The sequence below is a fragment of the Felis catus genome, chromosome B4 (assembly GCF_018350175.1).
Source record: "Felis catus isolate Fca126 chromosome B4, F.catus_Fca126_mat1.0, whole genome shotgun sequence".
Taxonomy (NCBI): Eukaryota; Metazoa; Chordata; class Mammalia; order Carnivora; family Felidae; genus Felis; species Felis catus.
This window is the reverse complement of record NC_058374.1, coordinates 71,459,692-71,487,206: the sequence shown is the minus strand read 5'-3', so window position 1 is coordinate 71,487,206 and position 27,515 is coordinate 71,459,692. Positions and strand designations below refer to the sequence as shown.

The following is a 27,515-nucleotide window of genomic DNA, read 5'->3' as shown; positions in this document are numbered from 1 at the left end:
GAAAACTTCCAGACTCATTCTATGAAGCCAGCATTACTTTGATTCCCAAACCAGACTGAGACCCAGCAAAAAAAAAGAGAACTACAGGCCAATATCCCTGATGACTATGGATGCAAAAATTCTCAACAAGATACTAGCAAATCGAATTCAACAACATATAAAAAGAATTATTCACCATGATCAAGTGGGATTCATTCCTGGGCTGAAGGGCTGGTTCAACATTCACAAATCAATGTGATACATCACATTAATAAAAGAAAAGATAAGAACCATATGACCCTGTCAATCGATGCAGAAAAAGCATTTGACAAAATTCAGCATCCATTCTTAATAAAAACCCTTGAGAAAGTCTGGAAAGAAAAAACATACTTAAACATCATAAAAGCCATTTATGAAAAGCCCACAGCTAATATCATCCTCAATGGGGAAAAACTGAGAGCTTTTCCCTGAGATCAGGAACACAACAGGGATGTCCACTCTCACCGCTGTTGTTTAACATAGTGTTAGAAGTTCTAGCATCAGCAATCAGACAACAAAAGGAAATAAAATGCATCAAAATTGACAAAGATAAAGTCAAGCTTTCACTTTTTGCAGATGACATGATATTATACATGGAAAACCCGACAGACTCTACCAAGTTTTCTAAAACTGATACATGAATTCAGCAATGTCACAGGATATAAAATTAATGTATGGAAATCAGTTGCATTCTTATACACTAATAATGAAGCAACAGAAAGACAAATAAAGAAATTGATCCCATTCACAATTGCACCAAGACGCATAAAATACCTAGGAATAAACCTAACCAAAGATGTAAAAGATCTGTATGCTGAAAACTATAGAAAGCTTATGAAGGAAATTGAAGAAGATACAAAGAAATAGAAAAACATTCCATGCTTATGGACTGGAAGAATAAACATTGTTAAAATGTCAATACTACCCAAAGCAATCTACACATTCAATGCAATCCCAATCAAAATTGCACCACCATTCTTCTTGAAGCTAGAACAAGCAATCCTAAAATTTGTATGGAACCACAAAAGGCCCCGAATAGCCAAAGGAATTTTGAAGAAGAAGACCAAAGCAGGAGGCATCACAATCCCAGACTTTAGCCTCTATTACAAAGCTGTAATCATCAAGACAGCATGGTATTGGCACAAAAACAGACACATAGACCAATGGAATAGAATAGAGACCCCAGAATTGGACCCACAAATGTATGGCCATCTAATCTTTGACAAAGCAGGAAAGAATATCCAATGGAAAAAAGACAGTCTCTTTTACAAATGGTGCTGGGAAAACTGACAGCAACATGCAGGAGAATGAAACTGGACCACTTTCTTACACCATTCACAAAAATAAACTCAAAATGGATGAAGGACCTGAATGTGAGACAGGAAGCCATCAAAACCCTAGAGGAAAAAGTAGGAAAAAAACCTCTCTGACCTCAGCTGCAGCAATTTATTACTTGACACATCTCTAAAGGCAAGGGAATTAAAAGGAAAAATGAACTATTGGGACCTCATCAAGGTAAAAAGCTTCTTCACTGCAAAGGAAACAATCAACAAAACTAAAAGGCAACCGACGGAATGGAAAAGGTATTTGCAAATGACATATCAGACAAAGGGCTAGTATCCAAAATCTATAAAGAACTCAACAAACTCCACACCCGAAAAACAAATAATCCAGTGAAGAAATGGGCAGAAAACATGAATAGACACTTTTCTAAAGAAAACATCCAGATGGCCAACATGCACATGAAAAGATGCTCAACATCACTCCTCATCAGGGAAATACAGATCAAGACCACACTGAGATATCACCTCACGCCAGTCAGAGTGGCTAAAATGAACAAATCGGGAGACTATAGATGCTGGAGAAGATGTGGAGAAACGGGAACCCTCTTGCATTGTTGGTGGGAATGAAAACTAGTGTAGCCGCTCTGGAAAGCAGTGTGGAGGTTCCTCAAAAAATTAAAAATAGATCTACCCTATGACCCAGCAATAGCACTGCTAGAAAGTTACCCAAGGGATACAGGAGTGCTGATGCATAGGGGCACTTGTACCGCAATGTTTATAGCAGCACTTTCAAAAATAGCCAAATTATGGAAAGAGCCTAAATGTCCATCAACTGATGAATGGATAAAGAAATTGTGGTTTATATACACAATGGAATACTACTTGGCAATGAGAAAGAATGAAATATGGCCTTTTGTTGCAACGTGGATGGAACTGGAGAGTGTGATGCTAAGTGAAATAAGTCATACAGACAAAGACAGATACCATATGTTTTCACTCTTCTGTGGATCCTGAGAAACTTAATAGAAGACTATGGGGGAGGGGAAGAAAAAAAAACGATTAGAGAGGGAGAGAGCCAAACCATAAGAGACTCTTAAAAACTGAGAACAAACTGAGGGTTGATGGGGGTGGGAGGGAGGAGGAGGTAGGTGATGGGTATTGAGGAGGGCACCTGTTGGGATGAGCACTGGGTGTTGTATGGAAACCAATTTGACAATAAATTTCATATTAAAAAATATAAAAAGGGGGGGGACATTTAAGAACAAGAATGATTTTGAAAATTACCCAAAAGTCTGCCATATATGTAGGTGTGCAAAAGTAAAATAATATGTACAAAAAAGACATCATTATGGGTTAAGTTATGTCCTCCCAAAAGATATGTTTAAATCCTATCCCCCAGTACTGTAAAATGTGACCTTATTTGAAAATAAGATCTTGCAGATATAATTGGTTAAGATGTCCTAGTAGAATAGAGTGGGCCCTTAATCCAATATGACTGGTGTCCTTATAAGAAGAGGAGAGAGACACAGGGAACACAGGAAGAGGACCATCATATAAAGATATAGAGACACAAAGAGAGAAGTCAACCATGTGAAGATGGAGGCAGAAATGGGGACTGTGTTGCCATAAGCCAAAGAATGCCTGGAGCCACCAGAAGCTAGGAAGAAGAAGCAAAGAAGGCTCCTCCCCTAGAAGCTTTCAAGGGAGCACGGTGTTGCCAATACCTTGGTTTTGGACTTCCTGCCTCAAGAACTGTGGGAGAATAAGTTTCTGCTCTGTTAAGCCTCTGATTTTGTGTACCTTGTTACGGCAGCCCTAGGAAACTAATACTGGGAGTAAATTACAGAATGGACAATATCAAAACTGTTCTCTGACAATTGTCCTCCAGTAGCTTTCCACCATCCCTGGCATAAAATCCATCCTTCTTAACAAAGTATTCAAGACTCTGCCTGATGTGGCCATTGCTTACCCACCAACTTTACCTCTCAAGCATCTCTGCCTCTCCCACTATGCACCAGCCACACTGGCCTTCCTTGAGTTTACTGAATATACCAATCTCTTAGCGCTCTTGGGGCTGTGGATAGACTATTCCCTCTGCCTGGAACACTCTTCCTTCTTCTTTCTCTCTGCCTAGCACTTTGTCATACTCCTAGTCTCAGCAAAAGTACTACTGTCTCAAAGACTGTCTGTGACCATCCCCTCTAAGTTATCATCCCTTGATAATCTCTAGTATAGTTCTCAGTTTGTAAAATAGAGAAGAGAAGAGTTGGAGGGAGTCAGAGACAATTTCCTCAGAAGGTGACATGACTTTGACCCACTAAATGAGCAAAACACTTTTTATTATAACATCAAATACTATTGCTAAGAAGCATAACCTGGGAGAAAACAAATAGGAATCAATTTGACTAACTTTATTAAGAGGAATAAAAAATATGTCTAAATAAATAAATTAGGAAGAAGGGATAGTTCTTCCTTTCAAAAGAAGTTTAAGCAATAAATGTAGAAGGAATGAGAAAAATGCAAAACTCACCAATGGGCAAAAACCACAGTAACAGTTGTTTCAGGCAAGGTCCACTAATGAATACTAAAATCAGTGGGCAAAAGTTTGAGGAGAAATAGTATGTGTGCATGGTCTCAAAGCTCTCTCTCCCCCGCCAAGATTGTTACCAGTTACAAAGAGAAGATGTGGGATTTCAGATAAGATCTGGCAACAGAAAGAGACACTGGCAGAAAAACTGATGAAATTTGAATAAGGTCTATATTTAGCTAACACCGTTATGCCAATGTCAATTTTCTTGTTCATGTAATTGAATTATGGTTATATAAGACATTAACGTTAGAAGAATCAGGTTGGAGGGTACAAAAAAACTCTATTATTCCTGTAACTATTTTATCAGTCTAAAATTATTTCAAGAAAAAGTTTAAAATTTAAAAAAAAAATTAAGTCACAGGGGAAAGAGATCATTGATACATCAGGATATAAAATTCACTTTTTGTTTCTCCGGGAAGTAGGAAAAAACCTTATTTGGTTCTTTAGACCTAGCTGGTCTAAAACAAACGTGCATATATCTATATGGAAAATTCAGGTTTTCTAAAAAGTTAATCTTAAAAAGAATACTAAAGTTGGAGGTTTCACATTTCCTGATTTCAAATATTACTACAAAGCTGCAATCATTAAAATAGTGTGGTACTGGCATAGAGAAACCTAAAGACTGATGGAATAGAACAAATAGTCTAGAAATAAATCCTCACATATATGGTCAAATGGTTTTCATTCAGCAAAGGTGCCAAGACCACTCAACAGAGAAAATACAGTCTTTCCAACAAATAATATTGGTAAAACTTTATATCCATATACAAAAGAATTAACTGGACCCTTTAGCTTATACCAAATATAAAAGTTGACTCATCATGGATCAAAGACTAAACATAGAAGAGCTAAAATTATAAAATGTTTAGAGGAAAACATAGGGAAAATCTTCATAACATTGGATTTGGCAATGATTTCTTGGATTATATACATGAAGACCAGGCAAAAACAGATAAAATTAGACTTCATCAAAATGAAAACTTTTGTGTATCAAAGGATACTGTCAACAGTGAAAAGGAAACCCATGAATGGGAGAAAACATTTTCAAATAATATATTTGATATGGGGTTAATATCCAGAATATATAAAGAACTCCTACAACTCAACAACAAAAAACAATCAGATTAAAAATTGTCAAAGGACTTAAATAGACATTTCTCCAAATAGGATCTACAGATGGCCAATAATCACATGAAAAGATGCTCAACATCACTAATTATAAGGAAAAAGAAAATAAAAACCACAAGAAATATTGCTTTATGTGCAATAGGACGACATTTACTAACAACAACAACAAATGAAAATAACAGCTGTTGCTGAGAATGGAACCTTTGTGCATTGCTGGCAGTAAGTAAATTGACATTGCCATTGTCAAAAACAGTATGGTTACTACCAAAAAGACAAAACAGAATGACCATACAATCCAGTAATTCCACTTCTGGGGAAAGAACGGAAAGCAGGAACTTGAAGGAAGATTTGTATACCAAGACACATACAATATTCATAGCTGCATATTCATAATAGCCAAAAGGAAACAATCCAAATATCTTTTGATGGATCAATGACCACACTATATGTGGTTCAGACATACAATGGAATATTACTCAACCACAAAAAGGAAGGGAATTCTGGCACGTGCTATCACATGAACGAATCTTTAGGACATTGTACTAAGTGAAATAAGCTGATAATAAAAAGACAAATGTTGTATGATGCCACTTATGCGAAGTACCTACAGTAACCAAATTTATAGAGACAGAAAGCAGAATGGTGCTTGCCAGGAGCTGGGTGGAGGAGGGAATGGGAAGTTATTATTGAATGGATATAGAGTTTTAGTTTGGAAAGATAAGAAAGCTGTGGAGCTTAGTGGTAGTGGTAATTCCACAAGATTGTGAGTAATTAAAATCACTGAACTGTATACTTAAAAATGGTCAAAATGTAAATCTTATGTTATATATATCTTATCACAATAAAAAATTAAGTGCATATTTTTTGGTTCATAAATTCTAATTTAAGGAATCTTTATCAAGAAAATAACATGAAAAAAGTGAAAAAGATTCATGCACAATAGGCATTATTATTTAGAATAGAACAATACTAGCAAGAGCCTAAATGCCTAACAATAAAAGAACGGTTAATTGAACTAGGTTATGATGGCACAGGGTTATGATGCAGCCGTTCAAAGATTTTAATAACAATGAGTAAATGTTCATGTTACCATGCTATCTGATGAAATTTAGAATATAACGTTGAAATGTAATTATAATAATGTACAAATGCATGAAATTAAAAAAAACATAAATGTTATATGTAGTTTTCTCAGGGTGGTGGGAAAAGGAGTGGATTTTCTGTTTTCTTTTCCATTGTTTCAACAACACCCATATATCTTTTGTGCAAATAAAATGTTTTGGGGGGAAAATAGTCACAAGGAGTAAGAGTTCCAGGGCAGCTCATCAACCCTGCAGATCCAAGATTTTTTTTTTAACTTGGGCTAACTTAATATAGGAATTTAGGAAATAAAAGAACTGTTTGCAACTTTCAAGAGTAAATAACTTTTATTTTAGTTCTGACTCTGTGAGGCTGTGAGCTACACACCTGTATTACACAGACTATGACTTATATTATGTAATGCAACCTCAGAACTGTGTACCTGCACATATCATTTTCTTTACTCTTCTGGGGAAGAAACTAAGACTCAACAAAACTGTTTAACTTACTCAGCGCCCCACAGATCAGAAGTGGCAGAGCTGAAAACCAGAAATACTCAATTCCTCAGTTTGTATTTTTTCCACACTTCAAGTCGCAAATAAGACTGGGGCAAGAGGAGTGTGCCTAGGCCTCTGAAAAACTGAATTTGTCTCTGGCAGTAGGGGCATTTACTATAAGACAGATTCTAAACATCTCAAAGGGCTACAGTGCTTTCAGTATTGTTATGCTTGAGAGAATTTAACAGATGAACTACCTATGGAGATATTCACTATGGTACGCAACAAATTCATGTCTAGCACGATAAAGCACATTTCACTGCATATCATTTTAGACAACAATACATTCAGAAAAAAATACTACAGGTGCTACCCTATTGTATGGATCACAAACTTCTGGGAAACTAAAATGGAAGAAAGATGTAAAAACCCTACAATAGATATGGCAATCTTTATAAAGAAAGCATTCATTCAACAAACATTTAATAAGCCACGACAGTGGGCTACATACAATACTCACATGGAACAAAAAATTACAGGCTTTAAATTTTGACAGGCTCTTGTTATATTTTAAGCTATTTTCATGTTTGATAAGCTTTGTAAATTCAGGTAGGGAGGCTAATTTCAAAGACAGAGTACTTAGAGAATTCTGTGCTGAAATTTCTCATATCCATCCAGTAAGAGAAGATTTTGCAGAATGTTTAAATTTGTGTTAATATAAGAGTCTGACTAGAGGGCTAATAAATATAATCTTTTAACTGCAAGGCTTGAGGCAGCATGACCACTTAAGTAGTAAAACATGTTTATTTTGGAAAATTTGATTTGTCCATTTAGAAACAGAGCAGTCTTCTATAATTCACCCCATAAAAACTGAACTTGCCGAACTGCAAGTATTTTTAATGCTTCGGCTGGCTCTCTCCCAGAGACCATTTGTTGTAAGGAGATTCAAGTTGGTTTTGGCATATCTGGTCCAAGCACAATGTGAAACTTCCTTTTTTTCCACAAAAAATACTTCCCAAAAATGTTTATTCTTCCTGAAGATGTTTATTTTTTTAGATTCACTTTTTTCTTTTCTTTCAACTAAAAGTGTTTTGTGCTACTAAACATGAATGTGGTTAAAATATACCATCCAGAACAGGGTTTAAGCAATTCTCAGAATACTGACAGGATGACTGTGTTCATATCTTCTGCTTCAACTGCCCATCCCACCAAAGTTAAGAATGCCAGCCGCCTAATTCAGAAATCCCCTCATTATGCTCTAGAGATTAAGGAATGTTCCTAGGTCATGCTCTCCATTTCAGAACTCTTGTTCTATATTTCCATCCTGTTCTCCTTGACCAGGGCTTTTGTTCAGCCCCTCAGGGTGGTATGGTTCTGCAGTTTTAGCTTATGTTTTGACCCCTTGGTGCTATCTCTCAGGTCTCTCTCATTCCATCATGTGTATTCCACTCATTGCAGGACCACTGGGGATAGAGGAGGCTTTATGCCCCCATCCCACCCTAGTTCCTGCCCCATGCCCTCAAGATCACCAGGAGCCAATTAAATTAACCTGGATCCCTCTCACCTGAGAAGGGGGGAAACAAGAGACTATTCCAGTCTAGGGCTCAATGATAAATGGCAAGAAAATATATACGAAAAAATCCAGTTGACTTGGCATATTATGATGAGTGGCTTCAACCATTCTAAATGCCATTAGAAGATCAGATATGTTTGTCTTCAGGTATAAAAAGTAATCAGGTTGCCACCTAGAATGTTACATTTTAGAGCTCCCATTTCTGAATACTGGCTAATCAATGACAATCCAACAATGCTTGAAATTAATACATTTGAATGATGCTCACCACTTTCTATTTCATTCTGGGAGGGGTCCGTGAAACAGTTTTTCCAATTATCATTCTGGCTTCAGTAAAAGAAGGCCAGTTTTTCACTTCTCAATTTCAATGCTATAAATTCTCACAAATAAAACTGATGAGTATCAAGAATCTTTAGTGCTTTCAAAGTGTCACACATTTACCTATTGCTTCTAAGGCAAAACATGCAAAGATAAGAATTTATTTACTGACTGATTCTTTTATCTTTTTGTAACTTCAGTAAAAGATCATTACAGAAATGCAGACTTAGCTCACGATAGAAATTCTATACTATTGCTAGATACATGTAGAACTCGTCTTGAAAAAAAATTGATTTTAGAGCATTTTTAAGCTATGTCCCTAAATGTTATGTCATGAAATCATCTTGTGGACAGAAAGCATTAAGAGTATATGAGAAGGTTTTGTGAGCAATTTAAAAATGAGCATTCACTGCTGAAGAATTTTAATCTTATTTCTTAAATGTGGCTGGTACCTAGACTCATGTTAAAATGCAACATTATGAATTTGCATAATTGTTTTCTTTCTTCTAAAAAATAAATAAGCTTTGCAGCAAGCCATCTCTAAATTTTTCCAGTGGATTTCTTCAAATGGAATATGCCTTATTCAACAGATGTTCAAATGAACCAAAAAAGGAGGGTTGAGGTTGGGAAGGAGGCATCTTTGGTTCTTAGGCTGGTTTTGTGGGATTTACCCATATGCATTTACCTAATGCTATTGACCAGCCAAAATACACCGATCAGTGTAGATTTTTCAGTGAAGATTTTTCTAGGGTACAAAATCACTTGGAAGAGGCTGTTTGGATTCTTTGATTCGATAACTAATTTTGAGAAAGGCAAGTTATGTTCTACCCACGCAGAAGGCCACACAACTCAATGCACATTAGTCTGCCTTCATGAAAGGGAGAAAATGTGATATTAGAAATATTTTCAATGGAACAAATTCAAAAGTCACTGCATGATTGGTACTTATTCTGTCTGAGAAGTATCATAACCTCAGTCACGTATTCATTCACTACATTTTAATGCTATAGTAGACAGATACCTCCAAAAGGAAGAAGGAAAAAAGAAGGAAAAAAGAAGGAAAAAAGAAGGAAAAAAGGAGCAAGTTGTGAAGGCAGTAAAGTTGTGGCAACACAGGCCTTTGAAGAAAGCAGCCCAAGCAGCCAGTTCATGGATATGCATTTGGTCAGATCATGAAGAGCTATGAGACAGGTAGTGACAGATGAGGGAGTAATTCTAATGGAAAATATCAGAGTTGAGTTCTTTTGTCAAACACCATTCAGCTCTGGGGAGGGAGAAAATACATACCCTGGGGACAGGACGCCAACTGCCACTCCTGGAAAGAGTTCAGATTGCTTCATTCAGCGGAATCCTAGGAAGTAGGGAAAATAGGACCAGGGAGCAGCACCCACCCCAAAGTTTGTATGAAGGCATAAAGAAAAAAAGACTAGGTCAACTGTTATAGAAGAAGTAAATGGGCATTTGAAGGCCAGGGTGGCCCACAAATGCTGTCCACAGTTGCTTTGGCCCCCTTCTTATGATTCTGACTATTCATTCTCGATTTTATTTTTTAGTTATTTTTATATGTTGTTCTCTAGAAGTCTATGTTTTGTGGAACTCCAGTACAGCATACTCTTTCTCTTATTCTAAACTGTCTTAAGTTTCAAATAATAAATTGTGATGATTCCCAAATCACTGGATAGAGCCCAATTTAATTTCTATACCCAAATGCTGACTTGTATGCCTCTGCCCTGATGTTACATAGCTGCCTGAGATCAACATGTATAGCTGATCTCACCACTTGCCTCACCACATAATTCTCATCTTCCTGAATTATGGATCTTGGTGATCAGAATCTAACACATCACCTGGCACAATGAAGCATTCAGTAAAATTAATAAATGAATAAATCTACCATAACGAAAACTCAGTAAGAATAGGGAATAGAACAGGACAACCAAGTGAAGAATGAAAAACAAATGATTACTAGTAATAACAGTAGCTGTATAATATAATAAGTGTTTCCTATGTGCCAGGCATTTACCTAAGTGTTCTGCCTGTATTAACTCATTTAATCTACATGCTTGTTGAATGTTAACTACTAAGCATTGTATAGGATGTGTCACACACACATACACATTTAGAATGACAGCATACACAATTCTATTGATTTAACTGACAAGGTTCCCATAAAGTAGACGTCATCTGTACTTTCTTTTTAAGGAAATAAAAATAATGATAGCCAGCATTTATGATAGCTTGCCATGATCCACGTTTCATGTGGATGAATCCGTTTCATGATCCACATTCATGTAAGTAATTCACAGAGATGAAGGTATGAATTCACTCTACTAACACAGACACTAAGGCTCAGCTCATGTAATCCTTTAGTAACAGGATTAAGATTTGAACCCAGCTCTAGGCAAATTCAATATCATTTTCATAATACATTTTAAAACGTTACCTTAGCATTTTTAGTTTATTCAGATAGGGACACATGCAACAAACTTCAGAACATTTTTATCAAAACACAATTGTAGTCACAAGCTTCCAGGGATTAACATGCGTTTATGTTAAATATTAAGTGGGGAAAAACTATTTTTGGTGTCAAATAAATGAGATGTTACCCAATATCCAAAATAATCCCATTACCCAAGGCTCATGAAAACTATTGGTTACAACCACTTAATATCTCAGTAACTATTTGCACACGGTGCCTGTTTCTTCAATTGCAAAGTGGGAATAATAATAAATATATATAACGGCAGTGGGTCTAAATAAACGCATAGATTTAAACCACTTAGGGGAGGTTCTAGCACATGAGCTCAATAAATTTAAATGTTATTATTGTTAATATGGCAGTCACAATAATTTCTTTAAATTATCAGTAGTACTCAATTTTTACAAAAGTATAATGAAATCCAACATTATTCAATGGTTGTATTCCTAGAAAGTTATGTACCAATTCAAATTTTTAATAAAATAAATAGCATTCTTTTCTAAAATAAGCTTTGTAGATGGATTAGTTTACTGTAACAAATCATTTACTTTTATCATTTGTTTTTTTAGGGGGTGACTAGATGGCTCAGTCAGTTAAGTGTCCGACTTTGGCTCAGGTCATGATTTCGTGGTCTGTGGATTCAAGCCCCGCATTGGGCTCTGCTTTGAACTCTGTGTCTCCCTCTCTCTCTGCCCCTTCCCTGCTCATGCTCTCTTTCTCTCTCTATCTCTCTCAAAATAAATAAATAAATAAACATTAAAAAATTAATTAATTTAGTTAAATTTTTGAACAGAGAGGGAAAAGTGGAAAAACCTGGATTTTTATATATTCACTTTACTGTATATGAATTATATAAATATGTATATATTTATGTGTATATATGTATATATCTATTTATAAATAAATACATAAGTAATTTACGTAATACACAAGCAAAGTAATTTAGATGCTCAGGAAGGTGACACTTAATTGATCTGAGGATTTAAAAGAATTCATACTGCTTACAAACTCATAAGCCTTACTCCCAGGAGTGGCTTGGACATCTACAGATTCTCGGCATTTATTTTTATCCTTGGAACACCTTCAGGAAATGTCATGTTGTTTCCAGGTTAGCATCAGGGTCCTGCTAACTTACAATCTGCCACTTCTCTCTGTCTTCCTTTGGCCGGGGTTTCGGTGCTTTTCCTCCGCTCTCTGGTTGGAAACTAGGAACCCAGGTGGAGATGAGCATTATGCTAAAGTGCCTACATTTGTTTCTGCGCCTTCTCTGTCATTTCCACAACAGCACTTTGTTTCTCCCCAGGCATCTGGGAACTCAAATTCCCTTTTTAAGTTACTTTTAGTACTTCAAGAACCATCCCAATTAAGTTCATTATGTTGATTATTTCAATGAAGTTACAAAGCAATTAATAACAATTTTGTCAGCCTTCTTCCTTTTGCCAGTATGTTTAGGGAGAACAGGAGATATATTTTAGGGTATCAAGTGCTAATTCCTAGGCATGCAGAAATTATATGCCTCACAGTTTGACACCAAATCTTGTTATTATCTGGCTGCACATTATACTCATGAATTTCAAGCATGAATGGGCAAAGCCTTCATTAAAAATTATGGACCCACTCTTTAGGAAAAAAAAAACTGCTAACATCAAAGTAAGGCTGGCACTTGGTAAGCTTTCAAAAGCACAGCTCTGTGATTGTTTCAGCCTGATTAACCATTCACACCTTTGCATTTGTTTCAAAAAACTAAACCATCTGCAGTGGGTTTTTTTTGTTTGTTTTGTTTTGTTTTTTCTTTTAAAGGTTTTAAAGAGTAAATAATGTGATTGGACACTGCAGTCTGTTGTTCCTGCAAGTAAACAGAGCAGAGCTAGAATCCAACAAGCTGGCAAATAATGTTTCTCAAAGGGAAGGACAAGTGAAGAAGGCAGGGATGCTAAGGTGGTAACACCCATTGCATCTGAAGAGAAGCTCTCAACATTTTGAAGCTCTACAGGTACCAGTCTTCCATTACCATAGCTACAACAGTGGGTGATTAGCAGTGATTGCCACTCACTGCTCTCATGCTGAAGTGCCATTCCAGGACCTATACAATTCCGTCCAATTCTGTCTCCATCCAATACTTTCCATTTACCGCCCCCCTAATCCCTATCATCCCAATGACCACAGGATTTCTCTGCAGATCTCTTCCTCTGACCAGCGCCAGCCATGACACATGCATCACTCCAGTTGGCTGCTGGCATCTTCTATTATGCGACCCTTGGTCCTCCTCACCACCTTTCTCCTCCACTTGCACATTAGCGACAATCTGTCAGCCAGCTGTACCACAGCAAGGATGCCAGAGAGCAGAGCAGACGCTGACAACTATTGACAGCACGGTCAATAATCACTTTTCCTATTGTGCACAATCTCTGTCATTAACTGTTTTTAGGCCTTGTTAATTTTTTCTTAAAGTTCCTGAACGCAATTTAATTTTTACAAGAACATTTCTCAAGTTTATTGTTTTCCAACTGTACTAAAACATCCTCTACCCAACATTTAAAACTCAACAATATATGATTAATTTTTTTAAGATGCCATGGCAACCAAAGATTAAATTTGAATTTGAATAAAAGAACTCAGCCTCCCTTAAAAATCTTCTAGTAGCTGGAAAGAATACTAATATAATTTTATGTGGAGTCTTGTCAAGTGCATTCAAGAAATGTCAAACTATATTTTTAGCCACGGAGTTTGCTTAATCCCATAAGACTCTATCTCGCCTTTATGTTGACAAATGAACAGAACTGAAATATCAGGGATCTGAGCTTCTGTCAAGATCCACTTCGCATCAAAAGTTGTTGTTCTTGTGCAGCGGTTTTCTCAAACTTTCAAATTAAAATCTACACTAACCTTACCTTATGATTACCTGGGGTTTGCTATTGAATTCCTTTGTCGTCACACCTTAATTGACTCCAAGCTTTACTTTTTATGTACAAGTCAATGAACTGTTGTGAAAACTCAGCAGGAAAATCAGATGAGAGACTCGATAATTGTCATTGACTAGAAAAATGTCATCTTACTCATCTGCCTCCCACGTTTGCTTCTTGAATGCCATATTTGGCTCCAACTTCACCCCCCCTTCATGTTTTTCTGCATATAGTCTATTTTACAGAATACAAAATTAGTATTTTAACAACATTTGCAACCTGGCCTTTACTAACATAAACAGGACTAAAAGTGGATGGGAATAAAACTATTTAAATTCATGTCTTATTTTTGCCTCTAATACTCCTGGGAAACTTTACTAATATTTGGAACTCAGGGCCCATCAGAAGGGAAAAATTATGAGGCAAAGTTTAATGGCATTTAAAAATTCAAATGGACCTACTTTGTATCAAGATTGTATTTTAAGATTCAGCATTTTTCAACACTACTTTTTAGACGTATTTTAGTGAATAGGGACTATGATTTATACACTCAAGATGGTCTAGTCATATTTAGAAAAGCATACTTGATATATAAGTTTTCCTTAAATAATACAATTTTTAATTGTGAATTTTCATCACTTAACATAATTCATGTGTTAATTCCTATAAGCAGTCAAAATTCTGGCAAATGGCATAACATTAACATCAGGTGTATTTATAATTTAGAGTTACCTACTTAAAAGTGGCCTCATAAAAAAACATCCTCACTTAAATAGTTTTCTATGAAAAATGGTGAAAATACAATCTTGGTATTACTTCATATTCATGTGGGAATGACAGCATAGTGAAAATAAAAAGATGTTAAGATTAGTAGAAAGTCTTCATTCAGAAAATGCAAACTGCAAATTATATTTTAAGATGTTCTCATTTATGAAACACTGTAACTTTTTAAATTAAGTAACACTATTAACAGTCATAATTCCACGTGCTTTATATTTTATCTCACAGCAGTTCACAGCTGTATTGTCTAAGTAATAATTATGAAAAGTAAGCCACCCCCTGGGCAAATGGCAATAATACTTGCTAACATTTAATGAGAGGTAAGAATTAAATTAATGCACATGGAGAATTAGGGGAAAGGGTCATATGCTGGTGGGAGGGAGGATGCATTGGAAGAAAGTTTATGTAAATGACACTGTATTCAAATAGGCAAAATTATAAGCTGTTTTCTGTATTATGAGCGGGTGGAAATGAGCACATACCTGTCCTAATAGCTAGAGAGGTAAACTCGTTGCATAACTTGAGCTCAAGCTCAGGCATAGGGATGTTGATCAGCTTTATAGCAAAGCTGGCATTCTTTTAGGGGAATCTGTTTTGAGTATCAGAAGCAACCCACACTTGAAAGTTGCTCTGTAAGAAACCCAAATCAAGTTCTAGAGTTAGCACTGGAGGCAAGGGTAAATTTATTGAACACCTACATCGCCCTGTGGCAATGTGTGGGTCCCGGGGAAGCCCACCCTCTCATCCTTCTTGGTCTTCATTCCTGCTTCTTTTTTGTGAAGTCTCTGAACACCAAAAGATTCCTCCCCTGAGTTTCCCTTCAGCTTTGATACTGGATGGTTCTGAGCCCACATATGTCAAAATATTCCCATGCAAAACTTCCTAAAACCACCTTAGAGAAATGATCGCCAACTTGCCTGTGTATTAGAATCTCACATTTTAAAAAATTCCAATGCCCAGGCTATAATCCAGACAAATTAAACCACCATCTCTGGGAGTGGGACACAGGCATCAGTTGTTTCTGAACTTCCCCAGGTAAGTCCAATGTAAAGACAAATTTGGGAAAAACTGCCTTATGGAACTCAGGTTAAAAAAAAAAAAAAAACAGTGGAGCAACCAACCAAATAGTAAGCTGGGTTCATTGTGCCTATAAAGAAACTGCCTAAGAGCTTGATAAATACTGACATCTTAATGACATTTATATTCGTTTAAGATTTCCACAATGCATATTCATTTAGAATGCATGTGCACATCATTTCCCTGTGATAAAGCGAAGCTAGTCAGTCAACAAATACAGTATGAGCTTTCAGTCTCTCTGCACACATGCTGGTAGTGGCTAACCTGACCACAATAACAAGCATTTCATTAACACTTCAGAAAGTGTTATTATAAAAAAAAATTTTTTTTTGTCCACTTGAGCTTGAACTGTTGAGTGGAAAGAGTGCTAAGTGGAACAAGGCCTCTGGTTGTTCTTAGCAGCTGTGATTAGAGTGCAGGGAGTTCTGGTCTCCCCTGCCTTTTAGAAGTAAGAACCAAACAGGGAGGACCCACCCTGCAGAGGACACACAAGTTTATGGGGTGTGATGGAGATGTTCTAAAATGGCACTTGCCCCAGATTCACTCCTCACACTGACCTTTCAACGTTCATGTGATGTGTCAGCTTCCAGCTTAATGTTCCCTGTTTATAAAGGATAAAACAGATGACAGATGACCGGGGGGGGGGGGGGGGGGCAGAATTCGTGAAGTTACATCCTACTTTGCATTCCTGGTTTGTTTGTTTGTTTTACTAAATCAATCTTGAAACCTCTTCATAGGGAATATGCGCTCTGGTTCAATATAGCCCCTCCCTCCACCCCACACACCCTTTTATCTCAAACCAGATGTTTCACACTTTTACTAGATGGGTCTGGCCCTCAGGGCATTTGAATCTGCAATTCTAGTATTTATTATTTATGCAAGTTTAACACAGAAAGCTACTGCCATTCATTAAAACCTCACCACAGACTATGACTTGGGATGCTGAAAGAAGATTTGGAAGCTCTGAGTAGACCAAAAGATGTGGGACAACACGCCACACAGCACGAGCTCTGCCAGCCCAGAGTCTCGTGAGAGGCTGACTGAGGAAAGTCCCTGAAGAAGGTTCCTTCAGTAAGAGGAAGTTAACTTCAAATGCAATGATATTAGAACTCCACTTTCGCCATATTTAAGATGTGATGTTTACTCTCTCACACATTTTTTTTTCTCATTCTGTAGATGCTTGCTGCATATTTATTACATGAATAGATTCATCAGTACGTGAGTGAGACCCTCGGAAGGGTCTTGGACTACTAAAGGTCTATAACTTTGTGTCATCAAAATTTGGTAAAGTATTCAAAAAGGATACATAGAGATAACTTAGTTGATGAGTTTTATTATGTAGGAAATAAGTTTGTGAGGAAAAAGACTAGTTTAAATGGAGGCAAAAAGATGTCTGAGGAAATATTGGCGCTAAAATAGTACTAAAATGCATGTGGGGGCGCCTGGGTGGCGCAGTCGGTTAAGCGTCCGACTTCAGCCAGGTCACGATCTCGCGGTCCGTGAGTTCGAGCCCCGCGTCGGGCTCTGGGCTGATGGCTCAGAGCCTGGAGCCTGTTTCCAATTCTGTGTCTCCCTCTCTCTCTGCCCCTCCCCCGTTCATGCTCTGTCTCTCTCTGTCCCAAAAATAAAATAAACGTTGAAAAAAAAAATTTTTTAAAAATAAAATAAAATAAAAAAATAAATAAAATGAATGTGTACAATCTTCCATTTAGTAGAATACGCTATGAGCATCCCAGGTCCTTTGGCACTAAAGAAAGTATTTTCTCAAAAATATTGTGATCTACAAAGATATCAATTGTTAAGTGTCAACAATTTCAGACAGATACCAATAACACTACCTTATAAGGCTAAGAAAATAATGTAAATAGGTACCAAGAATAATTATTGTTTGTTTTTTAAGTGATCATGTAATCAAAATTAAAAATTAAAAAATATATTTGTTTTAATACACATGGATATATGTTATTTTTACATTTTAGAAAAAAATGAATTTTAAGTGGCCTTTAAAAAGACATTCTATACCTATACCAATATAGTAAAATCAATCTGTTGATTAATAAATATTTCAAAACTTACATAATTTTAATTATATTTAATCCCGTTAATACTCAAAAGAATCGGGTAATAAGCTTATCTAATAAACTAGGTCACCATATAAATAAATATTCATTCAATGAATGAATGAATGAGTTTAGATATCTACCACCTAGGTAGGCACAAAATTGGTTCATTTTGCCAATTTTTTACTGAAGCAAAATAAAATGCATTTTTTTTCAATCTACACTTAGATTTGCCAAAAATCTTCCACTGATTCTATCATCTCTAGTTGAAATTGAAAATGCCAAATAGAAATTAGGACAATTATAACATAAGTCAAAGAAGAAAGTAGTCAGATCTTGAAAATTATTCAGTTTCTTTTTTTTTTCAATAGCTACAGGTTCACAGTATCTTTTATGATGTATTTTAAAACCTTTATGAGAGGTGCTATTCTTTCAGTGAAAACAGATGGCTTCTCTCCAGGTTTCCTGCTTCATCTCAAGTGCCTGACTCTAACGTAGGCATTGTTTCTCATATAGCCTCTGCTTAGAAGTGAAGAACAATTAGGAATTTTTAAGGTGGCACATGTGTTGTTCTCTCTGTGAACCCTGGTCTATAGTATTAAAGAAACTACTGATAATGGACCTAGTGGTCTGTTGTATTTGATATCTTTGGAAATGTCAAAGGTATTTATTTGATATTATACCTAACTTGTAAGTTCTACTACTGTTCTATGCCTAATTGACTCCTTACCTTGTGCACTATCATGTTCACAAAGCAACTCAAGACACTCAGTGAACAACTTAAATAGACTAGGGAAGGCTACTGGAGTCAGGCACAGGGCCGGGATAAACCTTAACATCTTCTGCCAGCCAGGGCAAAAGGAAGTCTTCTATTTCCCAATCAGCCTTCAGATATGTAAGAAAAGAGAAGAATATATGCCAAACATGATTTTACTTAACCATTCATTACCAAAATATTCCCCCACTCACTTAAATACTTCAATTTCTTGAAATATGATGTAATAGCTTTCATAAAGCAACCACAAAACATAATACTAGGCACTTCATTGCCATAAATTTCTTTTTGATGTTTACAGAACATTTAACTACAAATGCAACATACACTGTGAATATAAAAATCTTTAGTGCTCTAAAAATCCTTGGGGCAAACAACTGCTAAAGGATAGCGATTTCATATAAACAAAACACTTAGTGCTGAAATAACCAGGAATTGCAGTATCTCTCTTAATGGTAGTATAATAGAAAGCTATTCTTTACTTTCTTCCAGTCCCAGAAATGAGATGCTTTCAAGCACCTATATCTGTCAAAAAGCAGTAAGAATAGCAGCTGAGTTTTCTAAAATTTAAAAGTAATACTTTGGCTGGGATGTCACGTACTGTCGCTTAGCACCTAAAAAGATCTGCACTCCCCTTGCCCCAATTAATGGCACAATTCAACAAATTTTATTAACATGCTAGCAAAAAAAAAAAAAAAATTAAACCAACTTCTATGTCTATATTCCACCTCTTATTAAGATCCTGATTAAATATTCCCAAGAAAATTATTCTGCTCAGCAAGATAATGGAGTAGTTAAAAGCATTGAAGACTTTGGAAACTAACTGAAAATTTACACACACCCACACACACACACACACACACACACGCATGCACGCACACGCATACACACACAAACATACAGTGCTTGGCGCCTAGGAAGAGGTACTACGTAAAAGTTAAAAAAAAAAATTACAAGGGGAATAATCTAACTACTTACGAAAACTTTTACCAAAAAAACAACAACAAAACAAAAACAAAAACAACCCACATAGCTTCTTTCTGAAGTTCTAATGTACACTGATATTAGCAACTAGTACTCATTGTATTATTGACTTTGAAAGGAAAAATAAATATCAGTGTTTCCTGGCTTTTATTTAAACTTCTTTGGGAAAATTATTGATAAATCGTACTTTAAAGGTGTGAAGCATTATGTTAGGAAAATGATAAAGAATGTGTGGACAATCCTTCTTTCCTCACCTGCCCTGAGGAAGTGTAAACCCAGAAACAGAAATACAGTATAATGGAACTGAAAGGTGATGAAATTGGAAATGGGAAAGATGAAAAGTGAGTGTTTTCTGCCTCTAATGGGAATGTCTCTCTGTAAGAGATGGCCTTAGTGTCTTTCCTATCTTATTGTAGTTCAATTCAGTAAATTTCCATAGATGCCTTTCATACTTAGCGTATAGTCCATAAATTTTTAATAAATGATTATAAATTACATACAATATGCCCATAACATACTATGAATTTCCGATAGACATTAAACTTAGAAAAGTCATAGTGGAGCCAGAATTTGGGCTTCTATTCTTAAACATCCATGTGCTATACTACAATCTATTTTACTCAGAAATACTTTTTTTATTTCATGCCATATGGTCAATACTTTAAAAATCCAAGAGTCCTGAAAATTAAAAGACTCTTGATCACAATTTGTGATGCTCTCTGAAAATAGGTTAGACTCTCCTGTCTTATTAATTTTTTAGTGAGAACTTATTATTTTGAAGGAACATGAAACACAATGCTAAAATATTTATAGAGATGTTAAAATATTTATATGTGCAAAAGCAAAATGACCATATTTGGCTCTAAATTTTCTAATGAATAAAAAGGTAATGTAAAAAATAATTCTTCTATTATGCTCTTTGTTTCAATCCAATGACCAGATGAACTGGCAACGATTTTCTTCAATTACAGGTACTACTAAATCTAGTGTCTTTAGGTTTTGTCTGTGTCCATGTTGGTGACCTGCCCAGATCCTCTTCACCCACCGGTACACTCCACTCCCCAAGAACATAGCATGCACCGAGTGGACCAGGCCAAGTGGAGATTTTACCTGTAGCCATATTGACCACATCTTTGCTTGCTTCTTTTCCCCACTCTCCCCTGGGTCTCTCGTCTCCTTACAGGTTTCCCTGAAGAGCACTCCCTCAATAAATCATGTGCTCCCAAATCTATGATGCATGCACTTTTTTAGGGAATCTCACTTAACACAGAATCTTTATAGAAAGAATACATTATTAACTAAATTCTTGAACCAGTTTCCACTTGCACTGTATAAAATAATGAAATGAAACCAACAAATTTATCAAATATGGGGTTAACCAATCATGGAGGTAACTGAAGTCGTGAACTGCTCCAAAGAACAGACAAAGAAAAGAGAGCAAAACATAAAAACTCAGAGTAATGCCAAGCTCTTGGGTTCAGCTCCAGTGGCTAAATATCTCATTTGTGTTCTTCCATTTGTCATAGACACTTGCTCAATGAGTTTGCTAACTCTAGTCCTTTGATTCCATCTTTCACAGCATATAAATTCTTCTTTATTATTAAGTTGAGTAAAGCTATTATTGCTACCTTATTTCAGATACTAAATCAATTCAATTATGCTTTATATTCTGCCATTTTGATATCAGTGGAAGAGAAATAATTAGAAAACTGGCATTGATCATAATATGAATTGTCAAGCTCAATTCCAGATGGAATAACAAGCTAGATGTGATGTCAGTTTTATTATAAGCTATTGTTCATTGACAAACTTAGCATTTTCAGTCCACAACATAATGGCAGGTACGTAATAGGAAATTTTGAGCTAAATAAGCTATTATTAAACTTGGTGAAATGAAAATAACAGAAATAATCACAACCCTCTCTTAGTAAAGCATGGGACAATAATAGAAAATAAGCAGCAAGCATGGGACCACAATAAAAACATGTGACAAATTTTAAGTTAGTATGTATGTGTGTATATATACACATATACATAGATATAATATATACACAAGTTTTAAGTTAATATGTATGTATATATACATATATACAAATACATAATCTGTGTGTGTGTATATATATATATATATATAATTTCATATCTTCTACATTTAAGCTAGAAGGAATATTTTTCTCTGAAACCTGCAGAAACACTCCCTCACTCTATTCTGTTCCAGATTTGTAAATAAAGACTGATTCAGGACTATTAATTATTCTCAAGCATACACCATTCTTTAATTCTCTCTGCCTCTGTCCACTGAAGTTTAACCAGTTTTCTGTCTTATGTGGGAATAGCTCTGTGCTTAAGTGGCTGAAGGGATATATCTTCACCTCGCTTCCTTCCACCCCCAGAGCCAGGAGAAGAACTATGCCAGTGACAGCAATAATGGCCATTCAAAGAACCCTCTGGCAGGATCTCTAAAGCTCAATGTTTGTTTTACCTAAGAATGCCTTTAGGGGCGCCCGGGGGGCTCAGTCAGTTAAGCATCCAACTTCAGCTCAGACCACCATCTCACGGGTTGGTGGGTTTGAGCCTCACATCAGGCTCTGTGCTGACAGCTAGAGCCTGGAGCTGCTTCAGATTCTGTACCTCCCTCTCTCTCTGCCCCTCCCCTGCTTGCACTCTGTCTCTCTTTCTCTCCCTCTCAAAAATAAACAAACATTAAAAAGTTAAAAAAAAAAAAGAATGCCTTCTATACTCAAAGGATACATCACAATGCTGGGGGAATTCCATCAACAATCTATTACTTCCAACCAAGGGTGTTTACAAGCATGTGTCCTCCTGGTATGGAAACAAGCTCAGAGGACAAGTGCTTACGGGGGTGAGGGGATAGGAAGACCCTGAACAGTACAGTTCTCCCTCCACCTTTTAGAATGCCCATTTTACAACACTAAGTCACAAAATGGAGCAATGAAAAAGAAATGGAACTTAATGCTTATGTGCTCTTATCATCCATTTATTCTTCAATAAATGTTTCTTAAGCATCTATTTATGCCTGGTAGTGTGCTGAGTGCCACAAGTGATACTGGAACGCCCCTCAGGAAGTTTATAACCAAGTAAAGAAGAAAGAGTTTTCAGCTTTACCTCTTAAATAAACACAGCCGTTTGAAACAAAGATTATAGCGATATAAATATGAATTACACCATCTCTTTGAAGGAACAGAACACATGTGAAACATAAGAAGGCAAATTTGTCACTCAAATATTTAGAGAGATAATGCAGTACTTACAAAATAGGCACACTTAAAATAGAAGGGAGAAATATATTTTTAAAAAACACTTTTTTTTCTACAATCATATTCTTGCCAGAGATTCAATGGAGATAATTAAGCAAATTTTAAGATTTTACTTCTTGTTGTAGTCCTACAAATCCTACAAAGGCTATGTTTTATCAATCTAAAGACATTTCTACATAACATACTAAGTTTTTGTAGCTCTAATAGAACTCTGAATTTCAAGAAGAAATTAAAATTGTGTGTGAATCACACAAACAGTCGCTATACAAATGTGAAATAAAGGTAAAGCCAATGGGCAAACAACTACATTGTTTTTTGTATGTATGACGTCTCTTTACAGGGGAAGCTTTGCTAGTAGTAACACATATACACACAGAAGTCCACAGACAATCCTGGGAAAAATATGCCAAGACCAAGCAAGGTTCCATGAGTAGTAAGACGTGATACATACCATATATGGTTTTATGATGAAAAATGCTTCTTGACTTCAGTCCTCACTATGTGAATGGTCTTCTTTAGGTCATGGCTCAACTTTACCATTTGTACCCTCCCTGGTCCCCTCCCGCAAACATGAACCTCAAACCTGGACTCTGATGTCCCTATCGCTGTCATAAGCCATTTACCATTGACTGCTGTAACAGAAAAGCCACTAGAGCAGGAAGAGGCAAAGGGCTGCAGAAAGGAGATGGTTAGGTACAGATAGACAGGAAGTGATTTTTTCTTCTGCTATTAAATGAAGGGCAGAAGAAAATGCCATCTTGATGTCCTCAGAATCCTCTGTCACCTTAGACCTGAGCAGAGCCTGTGATCTTTGTCTTCTGCAGGAGGGGATAGTAAAACTGCAGATATGTACTGTGGGATGGGCCGACAGCCCCTGCCCCTCGCTCAATGGCAGAGGGTGGGCAAATTTGTGGATACGTGGCAATGGTGTTGCATGAGACACCCAGTGCTTTTATTTCATGCGTGTCTTCATGACAGAGCTCTTCTCTGCTCGTATCAACACAAAGGACCAGCTCAGGGCTCAATGACACCACTGTCATTTTATGTATTTCTTTTACATGAATTTTTTAAAAATCTATCTGACCAAACAAATAGTGATGTTAACCCTGACTTAATATATTATTTTGTCCTCTGCATGAGGCATCCCACAGAGCTGGGAAAAGTCAGGATTGCCAGGAAGCTGAACCTAGTAGAGCTTGATGCTCAGCAGTGTGAGGGTCAGAGAGATTTGTCAGGTTGGTTGACATCAGCCTTGCCTGGGGATCTCATCAGTTCTGGTGTGCCTTTTAAAACCATGAGGAAGTTTTGAATTATTTCCATAAAAGAAAAATTCTCCATTTCAGAAATACATTAAAAGGCACACTTTTATTGGAAATGTAAATAGTCACTTACTTTTCCATGACAGTCACCTTCATCATTGATATTCACTTCATGGTGAAAATTCTATAGACAAATGAAGGTCAAACCTCCTTAGACTCCTCTCATGAGGAAAACTATTATTTTTTAAAATGTTATCAATGCACACATATGTAGACATATAAATATTTATATGGAAACTTACCACCTAGTCGGTGAATAAAAATGGGAATAGAAATGAGGTGCTCTGGGAATCCTCCCTGTGTGACTGTACTTTCAAATCAGGAGAGCGCTGTTTCTTTTGCCATTTGTATCCCTGTGTCTAACTGGGAAAGGTCAATATTTCATATAACATAAGCAACAAAGGACTTTGGATTCTTTCTCAGTTTACGGAAAGGAAAACATGTGAGGTCCCAGAAGGTTAAGTGACTTAAGATCACATTGCTGCGTTAAACCTAAAACACATTTTTCTGGATTCTCAATCCAGTCCTACTTCTGTGGTATTGGAAGTATTGATCAGAGTAATTATATATGGTATTGAAAAAGGTAAAAAGGTACCAGGTTAGCTAGTGAAAATAGAAGGTATTACAGTAGTAAATTTAGTAAACTAGGAACATGAGCCAGACCTTAGAGGAAGAGAAAGACCACAGCTAAACTGTGGAATTATTTGTACTCTGCTAGGCCACAAGAGAAGGGCAGAGAAGTGCACAGTAGAAATCCAACCACAAAAGGTAAAGGTCTTTGGTCAAAGCTGCACCATGTGTTTGCCTCTCAGGGCTGCCCTAGAAATTGCCCTCCCCCACCCACCTTATGATTCAAAAGAAAAAGATCCTGGGGATCCTGGGTGGCTCAGTTGGTTAAGCTTCTGACTTTGGCTCAGGTCATGATCTCACAGACCCCACGTTGGGCTCTGTGCTGACAGCTCAGAGCCTAGAGCCTGCTTTAGATTCTGTGTCTCCGTCCCTCTTTGTCCCTCCCCCATTCACTCTCTCTGTCTGTCTCTTCCTCAAAAATAAACATTTAAAAAATTTTTAATTTAAAAAACCAAAAGAAAAAGATCCTAATTTAAAAAATGAAGTAAATTGAGACAGCTACATATGGCCTAGGAAACACTATCTTGAGGGAAAGTCTGAGGAGGGTTTCGGTAGAATTGGGCCACAAACAGATACCGATGTCATCATGGGAAAGAAAATGATTTCTAGGGGTGCCTGGGTGGCTTGATCAGTTAAGCGTCTGACTCTTGATTTTGGCTCAGGTCATGATCTCACAGTTCGTAGGTTCAAACCCCACATTGGGCTCCACACTGATAGGGGAAAGCGTGCTTGGGATTCTTTCTCTCTCCTTCTCTCTCTCCCCCTTCAATTCTCTGTCTCTCTCTCTCTGACTCTCACTCTCTCCTTCTCTCTCAAAATAAATAAAATAAAATAAGAAAGAAAGAAAATGATTTCTGTATCAAATGGTGGATCCTGAAAACTACAGACTGAGGTCACAGGGCTTGTTGGTCTGTGCTTCTCCCCTGACTTTGCTCAGGGGCAGTGTTACGTGGAAATCAGGAAGTCATGTGCTGTATTGCCTTAGTGTGTCCTGGCACTGGAGGCTGGAAGGGAACTGTAGACATTCTGGCCCCCGGACCTGGGATAAGCTGGGAAAAGCATGAATGTCTACAATAAAGCATTTATGTCCACCTCATACTGCAGCATTTTAAGCCCTATTACAGGACCACACACTTAATCTTCACAGAAACTTGTAGCACGGGCAGCAACTACTAACCCCTTTAGAGAAATGTACAAGCAGGCTCAGAGGATTGTATATTATTTGTGGAAGATCAAACTATATGTGGCAAGGTCAGAGAATCCAAATTTCTGATTTCTCTTTTCCATTTTATTAAGCAGACTCACCATCAAAATGGAGTAAAAAAAAATCACAATCCACAGTTAATGCAGATATTTTTCAAAAGGCATTAGCTCCTATTTCAAGAAAGTTACATGTTTAAAGTTTTCTTTCTAAATAGGTTCCCTTTTAAACGGCAAACTATTTTCTATTTCGTTTCCCTTCTAAATGTTTTTCCCAATGGAAATAGAAACTTTTGACATGAGGCAGCCTGGTCTTTATGTCTGGCTTTCATATTCTCTCTCTCTCTCTCTCTCTCTCTCTCTCTCTCTAATTTTCTGTATTTTTTTAAGTAAACTCTATGCCCAACATGGGGCTTGAACTCAAAACTCTGAGATCAAGAGTCACATCTCTACCAACTGAGCCAGCCAGGCACCTGATGTCTGATTTGTTCTAACTGTCACATCTAGTGACTACAAATAAAATAGATCACTTTTCAAATCTAGATCTTAAAGTTAATGGAACAGGATACATTTGGTAACCTGTTCTGTTAACATTCTAAAATTGAACACAGAGATAGGAGGCTCAAAAACTAGGCTATACAAACCTTTTGGTAGTTACTTAGTACTCTTGCAAGATGATCACAGTAGTAGCAGTTAAGATGTAACTGCTTCCTGTCTCCTGAAAACACCTGCTCTAGGTAAGACACAAAGCTATCCATAGAAAGGGCAGTAACTGTTGTGACAACCTTTGGAACACCTTTGTAGGGGCATGTCCCTACATGTGACATGGCAGGGCATCCTTTCTTTTGGTTGGTCCTCTCATTTTCAAGTGAATGGAAGAATAAAGCTAATTACTTTGAAAGGCGTCAACAAAGGTTAATACATTCCATTTTTATGAGAGTTATGCTCTTTGTACTCTGAGATTCTCTTATAAACTTATAGGACCTAGAGCCTTTGAGCTACATACTATATTTAATTAATCCAATGGTTAAAAACAGAAGTTATTCATTTATCAACGGACACTTGGGTTACTTCCATTTCTTGGCTATTGTCAATAATGCTGCAATAAACAAAGAGGTGCATATGTCTTTTCCAACTAGTGTTTTTGTTTTTGGGGAGTGAAGAAGATGTAATACACACACACCTACACACACACACACACACACACACACACACACACACACACACAATGGACTATTACTCAGCCATAAAAAAAGAATGAAATCTTGTGATTTGCAAAAACATGGATAGACATAGAGGGTATAATACTAAGCAAAATAAGACAGAGCAAGAGAAATATCACCTGATTTCACTCATATGTGGAATTTAAGAAACAAAACAAACAAATAAAAAGAGACAAACAAACAACCAGACTCTTAAATACAGAGAACAAACTGAGGGTTGCTGGAGGGAGAGTGGGCAGGGGGATGGGATAAATCAGTGATGGGTATTTATGGAGGGTCCTTGTTGTGATGAGCACTGGGTGTTACATATAAGTGATGAA

At 36.7% G+C, this 27,515-nt stretch overlaps 1 protein-coding gene across 8 annotated transcripts in view; it reads right to left on the bottom strand.

Moving 5' to 3' along the window:
- The window catches only part of TMEM117 (transmembrane protein 117), a 499,445-nt gene that overhangs the window by 215,434 nt on the left and 256,496 nt on the right, over positions 1 to 27,515 (bottom strand). For 2 of the 8 annotated variants that reach the window (XM_045061663.1, XM_045061664.1), the window contains exon 5: positions 24,216 to 24,266. The exons of the other annotated variants lie outside the window; for them this stretch is intronic. In XM_045061663.1, coding sequence (XP_044917598.1) covers positions 24,216 to 24,266 — 51 coding nt within the window. The remainder of the gene's footprint in view (positions 1 to 24,215; positions 24,267 to 27,515) is intronic. 8 annotated transcript variants of the gene reach the window in all.